The sequence below is a fragment of the Aulonocara sp. 'chitande type north' Nkhata Bay genome, linkage group LG17 (assembly GCF_057382095.1).
Source record: "Aulonocara sp. 'chitande type north' Nkhata Bay isolate Kocher_YH1m ecotype deep benthic linkage group LG17, A_spYH_male_GT1.1, whole genome shotgun sequence".
Lineage (NCBI taxonomy): Eukaryota > Metazoa > Chordata > Actinopteri > Cichliformes > Cichlidae > Aulonocara > Aulonocara sp. 'chitande type north' Nkhata Bay.
The window spans coordinates 39393584-39402129 of NC_141360.1; the positions used below are offsets into that span (position 1 = coordinate 39393584).

Sequence of the window (8546 nt, forward strand, 5' to 3'; positions counted from 1 at the left end):
CTCCAGTGGAAGCATGTGTTATTAAAAGCCTGACCCCAGATCTGCTTCAACGCCTCCCAGCTAAGAGACACAGCATGACCAGCTCAGCACTCATGCAGTGATAATAGCGAGTGTGCTGCCCTGACTGGATGTGATGAGTTTTAACTATTTTTATTTATTCATGTCCTCACTTTGATAGTCCATTACTTCTGCTTGCTGACCTAAACTCTCCGATGCCATCACCTCCAGAAGTTAAAACTGTGTCAGCAGGAGAGAGAGAGAGAAAAAAGCTCACCTTGACAAGGGATTTTTGAACAAATTATGAGGACAACTTCAGATCTGGTTTCCCAGATCATCACTTAGGACCAAGCGGAAACATTTCCAGAGCAAGATACCAAAAACACTGACAAAAATCAATCTGTCCTGTTCAAATGACCGGCTGATCGATGCATGTGGGAGTGACTGGTCATCCTTTTGTGTGTGTGTGTGTGTGTGTGTGTGTGTGTGTGTGTGTGTGTGTGTGTGTGTGTGTGTGTGTGTGTGTGTGTAAGCAAGAGAGTGTGACTCACGCAGGTGCGCAGGCAGCCTGGCAGGCTCGTCCTCCATTCGGCTGGCTGGCCTCGCGGCGGGAGCATGGACGGGGGAGGAAGTAGAGTTTGGCAGCGGGTTCGCGGAAGGACTGAAAGAGCTCCTCTCCTGCTATGAATAGACACAGAGACACAAAGCATGGCTCACAAAGCTCTGCGATGCACCGGCCCTGAACCCAAACAGCACCACGCCGACTCGCCTCACCTCGCCGTGCACCCACACTAACGGCTAGCCTCGGTACACAGAGGAGACTGTGCGCCTGATAAACTGATGCTCTGGCCAGTTGAGCTGTGAAGTCACTTTCTGGACATCCAAATACCCAGAATGCCATGCATGCTTTAGGACATGTGTTGCACTGGACTGAGTTATGGTCCTAAACTAAGCAATACACTGACGGACAAGATGTTGACCACAGACTCTCCTGCTCTTGGTTGTCAACGACCACAGTGGATTTACATCAGAAATCATGTTTTCTGTTTAAAGACAAACTGACTAATCTATGTGGTTTTTCATGGATTAAAGATTCAGAAACAGTTAAAAATGGCACATATTTGAACAATGACAGCTTTTTGGATTTTAAAAGCATCATCTTGAAATTGTCCAGTATAAACAGCATTTCTGGTTTTCATTTTTACTTCATGAGTCAAAATGCGAGCATTACTTTCATTGCTGGACTAATCTAGAAAAGAATGAATCATATCAACACGGTAGAGCAATAAAGTTATGTTGAAATGCATGACTTTAACATCATGCATTTGGAGTTTTCGCTGTTTGCAAGGAAACAATCCTTTTCAGTGATTTCTGGGAATTTAGACACTCTACACATAAATATCTTTAGATAATAATCAGGACATAATTAACACAATTGTTAGTCAGCGTCCTTGTATGGACGTGCAAGCAAATTCTGTGTATTTGCTTTGTTTTCTTTCAGATGGTTCACTGTGGTTTGCAAAAGCTTTAAAATGACATAATAACAAAATGATGTCTTATTTCCTTTCAACACAAAAATCCTTTTCATGGTTAGTCAGTACATAGGTGAGACTTTCAAAGATCTGAATAACATGAACTATCGCCTAAGAATTTCTCAGTCAATAGTCAGGCAACAATGGGAGTTTTTCACTGGTTTCTGCTGCTTGAATGTAAAGATTTTGTGCATTTTTATGAGAAATCTACAAGGTTTGAACTCTGTAAATCACACTGCTTTGATTGTATTAATACCACTGTGCAACATTAAACGGTTAAAGCAGCTGTATTCTCCACGATGCTCTGACGTTTTAAGACACTCAGCCCTGCTACTGTTTATGGCGTGCATCGAACGCAGGCTAAAAGTATGAGGTTTTCCAGTTAACTGTAATTTTCTGTTGACTGGTTTCCTTTCCTGCAAAGCATGATTCCACCTTGGTTTCTTGAGGAAATGAAGCTCAGGGGTTTTTTTTTTAGTTAGTTTTGTTTTTGTTTTTGTTTTTCTTGCCGTTTCACCTTCCAACCTGTTGTCACCACCCAGCTACTTCGAGACCTGCACAACAACTACATGTACCAGGAATTTCCTGTGGAACCCCAGCAATAATCTTCCAGTCTTCTATTTCCTCGTCTCAGAGGCAGAAGGCCTTTCTCTTGACATTCAGCTGTCTAAAAATTCAGCTGCCTGCGTCTTCACACAGCTTTGCCTGGGTCTGTGAAAACGCGACCTCTGGGACCAACGGAAAGTGATTTGCGACAGAGCCGAAGGTGAGGGGGAGTCGTCCTCTCTCGCTCTGACGGTAAAAGTTCTCAGAGGGAAGTTCTGATCATTCCTCAGCAATCGTGCCCTGACATCAGACTCAGTAATGAGCAGACATCCCTCACAAACAAAACATTGTTTTTCGTTTTCAGTTACTGGACAGTGCGCATTGCTTTGAGCTATTTCAGTCTGACCTTGGCACCTCAAATAATATTTCTATTATTACATGTCCCAGTTACAGTGATAGACTTGGATTTTTGACTAATGTCCAAAAATAAAAGCACAAAGCCAGTTTTAGTGTGACAAAAACAATAATCGGATCAAAAAATTGTTGCAGGTTAATCAGCTATTTTTAGCATTCAGTCTCTGCTGATCAATATTGTCTCCTTGTCTTCATGCTGCAACCGTGTATCATCTTCATTAATGATTAATCGATGGATCACACAGATCACAACATGCTCTTGGAAAGCACAAAGTGGGTTTAAGCTGTTTACACCTAGTATGACCACCGGCTACAAAAGCCAAAATATTAGAGACGCACTGATATATCAGCTGATATTGGCCGCATTCACCAAAACTGATGGCAGTCAATGATATTTACTTTTATTATCAGTTTTACATTATTATGCTGTCGTCAGACATTTAGCCAAAGTCTTTATAGTTCCCTTATTTCTTTTGAATCAATAGCGATATTTGGCGATTTAAAGATTTTTAAAAATGCAGTGTGCCCTCTAGAGGTCACACTACGAAATGTCAACACTCACGACACGTTTCTCATCTTTAAGCTGTGTACAAGCTGTGGGTATTCAAAGTGCAGAATGAATATAAGCTCAACTTTTAGGCGACCAGTAAAAGTAACCATCAGTGAGAACACAGAATACCACGAGTGACTTATAACCTGGTAGTGAATGCATTAAACGCTTACCTAGAAAACTGGAGCCTGGAATGTCCACAAGTAACCAAACGCCAGCTTTAAAGCTATGCGCAATAAGCAAATCACTTCCAGTGCGGACACAGCTTCAATTTTTCTTTTAAATCAGCTGCTTTTAATGCGAATTCCAATAGACCAGCAAATAGCTAACTTAGCCCAGTATAGGCCAACAGATAATTCGGTTGGTATCTAATTTTTTCAGACAATAATTTTATTCCTTTAATTTTATATCCTTTTAAAAAGGATAAATAAAAACAACACAAAACACACAAACAAAAACAGAGTAAACACTGGCCTAGCATCAGTATCGGTTTGTTGTTTGCAGTTAGCTAGCTGTGTGTTTGTCGATAAAATAACTGTTCCAAATTTGTGCGAAGGCCTTTAAGACATATAAGTCGCTTTTTATAAATATGTCTCTTCTTATCCCAGGGAATAAAAAACACTTTTTCAATAAATATATAAAATATCGGTATTGGTATCTGTATCTGTCTAAAATGTCACAACTGGTGCACTTTATTAAATGCCTGCATTTGCCTGCAAACAGTTGCTATCAGAAAAAACATTTATTTGCATTGAATCATGTTGCATAATGATGCATGCACCTCTAATGCAGCCTTTGCCTTTTTTATGTATCTGTTTTTGATTAATTCCTCGTCGTTGAAAAAGGGAGGAAAAATCAACCATTCCCGCTCCACCGTACACTGTCTTTAGATGAATAGTTCAGTTCAGCTCTAGAACAAGCGTTTGCTTATCCATTAAATCCTGCTTCAGATGCAGTCCTAACACCCACCTTCAGCTCATATAGTTAAAGGGGGGAAAGCTTTTTTTTTTTACTGATGCTACAGATACATGCAGGTTGCAACTCGTTCGCCCCCGATCTCTGCTTACTTTTTTTTTGGGGGGGGGGGGGGGGGTCGTCGGTAAGTCACACAGTCACACAGTCACGACTTCTTCCAATCATGAGCAGAGTGGAGGCGAACTCAGAGCGTGGAGCCGCGAGCAACAGATGACTAGCAAAACAAACTGAATGGCGCTGTACAGCAGTCTGCGGGAGGTGATACAACCCTGGCGGCTCTATCACACGCAGCGGAGACTCAAACCAAACAGTTGAAATTGTCTCCTGAAGACAAACGAGGGAGCGCGTTAAAAGGGGAGGGTGAGCGGACGGTGTTACCTTGTTCGCAGCGGAGGAGGATTCAGACATTATCTCCAGTCAACTTCTCTCCACTTTTCCGTCGCGCGCTGTTCTTTATCTTCTTTCCTTTCTTATAGAAACCCGCACAGCTGCAGCGCGAGCGGCAGCCCGACTGCTCGGCTTGTGTTTGTGGGAGAAGTTGTTTTTTTCATGTAGCCCGCTTCTTTTCCTTTTTTTCTTCCTCCTCCTTCCTTTATTTGCTGGCCGGGTCCATAGCGTGGTCGTCGGCGTGAAAACTTCTTTTGTCTGCGTGTGTTTTCCCTTCACATGTCGGCAGCGCGCTGGTTAATAATCCCTTCCTGGAAGAGCGAGACCGAAGAGAGAGAGAGCTCGGCGGACACCACTCTCTCTCTCTCTCGCTTTCTCTCACTCTCTCTCTCTCATTGATCTGGACGTGTGTAAAACGGCGAAATGACGTGAATTCCCAGCATTGAGCCTTGCCCCCTTTTAAAGGGAAACCCAAAGCAGGAAATCGCAGGCAGGTCGCGTTGCTACACACACAACTGCAGGCGAAGAGGCTAAAAAGACAGACTTGTTTTTTTTTAATTTGCCTTTTCTTTTAAATCAAAGCTTAAGGCAAATGCGGTTACACAAAATGCTAAAGCCTCACGCTTTAATTAGGCAGACGCAAAAATGCGAGTGAGCGTAGAAGGAATACATGGATTTAATATGAGATGAATTAGTTCACATTTACTGTAAAATCACTTCTGCTTAACTCATACTTTTTAAATCCCTTGTACGAAAGGTGTGACTGTAGTAATACTATAAGAAACAAACATAAGACTAAAAAGAATTTTAAAGTATTTGTTGTCAAGTGATTCAAATAACTAGGCCACACCTCACTGGGCTGTTTTGGGGGGGGTTTAGGTTTGCTTTTTTAGCTTTATGAGAAAAAGCATATAGACTGTATGTTGAACACAGACTGTATGTTGAAAATGGACACAGCTACCTCAGAGCTCTGTGTTTGGAAAAAGAGATGAAAAACAGCATTTGTTTGGTTCTAAGCCAAAACAGCATTCTGCCTCTTTTATTTTTGCCTAAAATCATCCCTGCATTCAGTGAGTCACAAATACACAACATTGGTAGCACAGATTAAAAGATTTACGGTTTCGCTACCATTTAAGCTCAGTGCTAACTCAGGTTAACTGGAGATTGCTGGTGCTACTCTGACTTGAGGGGGGCTTTCCATATTGAACTCAGAATTTCTAATGTTTTCGGACTACACCATGACCTTAGAACTGAAGAAGCTTCTCGGATGAGAGGTGAAACGTCTTCAAGCAACTTAAAGAAGTCCAGACGCATTTCTTTGCAAGCTCCTTTGACTACGATGACCTGGATGACTGAGAATCTTCACAGACACACCATGATATGTTACGTGGACCGTGTGTTCTACTTGCATTCTTTCCAATGGCCAGCAGGGGGCTACTCCTCTGAACGGATATTTAGAGATTTAAAAATCTAATATGGGTTATGACAATGCAGTTTGAAAACAATCTTGTTTTAGTGTCGTAACTTATTGTGGCTTACTCTTTTACACTCTACTCCCTTGGTTGCAAATTCATACCATTTAGCTCTGAAGTCAGATATTGGAGGGGGTGTGATGTAACACTGAGTTAAGAGCAGTAATAAAGTCAAAAAAGCAAGGAAATGTGTGGCTTATTTAGCAAGTCACAAATGCCTAAGATTAGTGGTGCACTCTTCAAGTATTCCAGCGTTATTAAAGCTTACGTGCACTCCTGTGATCTTCTTTTATTAAGTAGGCATTGATGCTGCTTTAACTTTCCTAGATGGAAGTCCGGCTTGAGTGAGCATTCCAGCTGAATGATTCTGTTTTTCAAATGGGACGCACCAACAGAGATCCCCTGCACCGTGACGTCAGTAAACACATTTTTCTGATGCCTTTATGACATTCATTCTGTAAACTATAGTCATTGTTAGAGTCATTAGAGATTCATAGATTTACATTGAAAGGAAGCATAAGTCTAAATCAGTTATCAGGCAGTATCTCTTGCCATTTTCTACACATCTTCCTGCTGAACCCCTATTGGTATAACCGGTTTGTGAGTTTTTTCTACAAATTCTTGGCTGTTGCTCAGTGAAATCTGAACCAAACACCTCCATGTGATCGTGAGGCGATTGACTTGGCACCCACTCGCCAACTAGCTGAGTGGTAGTAAAGCTTGAAAAATGCAACACAAACTGGAAACAGAGGATGTGTGCATTCAAAATGTGCAACTTTTACTTAGATGGCAAATGGTCTCCATTTCTGGTTTGTCTTGCACTTTTCACAGTTTCACCACCAACGAAAGATTTGACTAGAGCCAGACTGATAGAGGATTTTTAAGACCAATACTGATATTTAGCGCTTTAAAAATCTGACATATCACTCACTGTTTTTTCTTTGACAAAGACACACATATAGTTTCCTAACATTCGTTATGTCTTGTTGTTTATGAGTTTTTACAAATATAGAGTGACAGTGAAAAATAATCTTCTTTTATTTATTTATTATTATTTATTTTAATATCGGCCAATTAACATCCACGATTGATATAGCCTCCCCTACCAATATATCGGTAGGGGAGGCTATATATGTTCTACTGGCAAGTGTTTGCTTATAAGTTGGTGTCTTCCATTCAAACTGTGGGTTCCAACATTTTCCTAGCAAACAAAACAAGACCAAAAAGGGTTTTCGCCTGCTGGTCGGGTAATACACTTCCATTCAAAATGGAAGGCAAGAGTGGTTACCGATCATATCACTGGTGGTCAAACCTCAGGGCACAAACTGGGTATGTGTAATGTGAAGTAATGACAAATACACTGGTAATTAACACCACTCTGCAGTTCTCCTCAGCCACATAAAATGCTCAGCCTCTTTTTTAGCCAAGTCAAGTGTTTTGATTTCATTTGGTTCTTGAATATTTGGGTTAGCAGTCCAAAATACTAGATTGAACTACTGGATTTACTACAGTTGGTCATTGTTATTAGTCATCTGTAAGCACTAATAGCTTGTTTTTCTGCCCCCCGATAATCAAAATTCAGTTGATATTGAAGAAGGAAACCGATCGATTATATAGGATATAGTTACTGTAAAATAAGTTCTTTGAACCAGGTAATGTCCTCCGAAATAATTTGATTTAAACATCTTAATCAAGTAAGGTGCTATGCATCTTAGACTGTTGACCAAATGACTATATAGTAGGCTACTTAACCTGGTCATTGTGATCCTCTTGGTCAGATTTGTCTGTATTCCTTTATGATACTAAAGAAAATGTTGCTTTTTCAGAGTAACAAGCATAATAGTTTCTGGTGGCAGCAGATGGTGGAAGAAGTGACAGGCAATAAAAAAGGAGGGGGGGGGGGGGGGGAAGGAATGGAAAAATCACTTCCAACATGTTTATACTCCTCGGAGTAAGGGAGGGGAACAGGAAGCAATGAAGCTGGTGGGGAATGTGCTGCACGTTAACAAGAAAATGCAGATGAGTGATGCCAGGGAACTTTAAATGTTCCTCCTGCAGCTGGAGGCGAAGACCTGGTGAGCTGGTTTCCAGTGCTAATGAAACATATCCATTATAATGTGCTGGAAGTTCATCTAAATGAGAAAATCAATTTAAAAGTCGACAGTAAATTTTTACATGAATTTCCGGTTAAAATACAGCACATATTGATTATAATAGGCAATAAGCCCAATCCTTCTTTTTGCATGTTTGAGGTGGAAACAAACTGCAGGCAGCAGCCGTTCTGCTGCATGTTTCAAGCTGGTGGGACTAACAGATGGCAATAATGGGATTACAATAATCGGATTTTTAAAAGTGGCATATGTAATCTTAAACACCTACTGTAAAAACACAGTAATCTGATTAGAGACTCTTTGAAGAGAAGAATGCAGAAAGCATTTAGATAAAATTAATGAGACTTGATTTTGTTATAGCATTACTGGAAATCTCTTCACTCTGTTCAGCTGTGAAGCGGAAGAAAGCCTTCTTTCTTCCCCTGTTCAGTCGAGGTGTGGGACGCATTAGGAGATCATACAGCGCGGTGACGCCCCCAAGTGGAAATCAGCAGCATTACAGCATCAGTTCAAGATAAAAAATAGTTCAGTTTTGCTTTCCAATCATCAGAAATGATACCGA

The 8546-nt window shown here is 40.9% G+C and overlaps 1 protein-coding gene across 2 annotated transcripts in view; it reads right to left on the minus strand.

Annotated features, from left to right (window-relative positions):
• The window catches only part of etv6 (ETS variant transcription factor 6), a 29144-nt gene extending 24360 nt beyond the window's left edge, over positions 1-4784 (minus strand). Inside the window, exons 1-2 of one of the 2 annotated variants that reach the window (XM_086268531.1) lie at positions 4393-4784; positions 549-678 (exon numbers count right to left, since the gene is read on the minus strand). In XM_086268531.1, the coding sequence (XP_086124657.1) occupies positions 549-678; positions 4393-4422 (160 nt within the window). In that variant the 5' untranslated portion in view covers positions 4423-4784. The remainder of the gene's footprint in view (positions 1-548; positions 679-4392) is intronic. The other variant, XM_086268532.1, reaches the window with a different exon arrangement.
• Positions 4785-8546: the final 3762 nt, after the last annotated feature.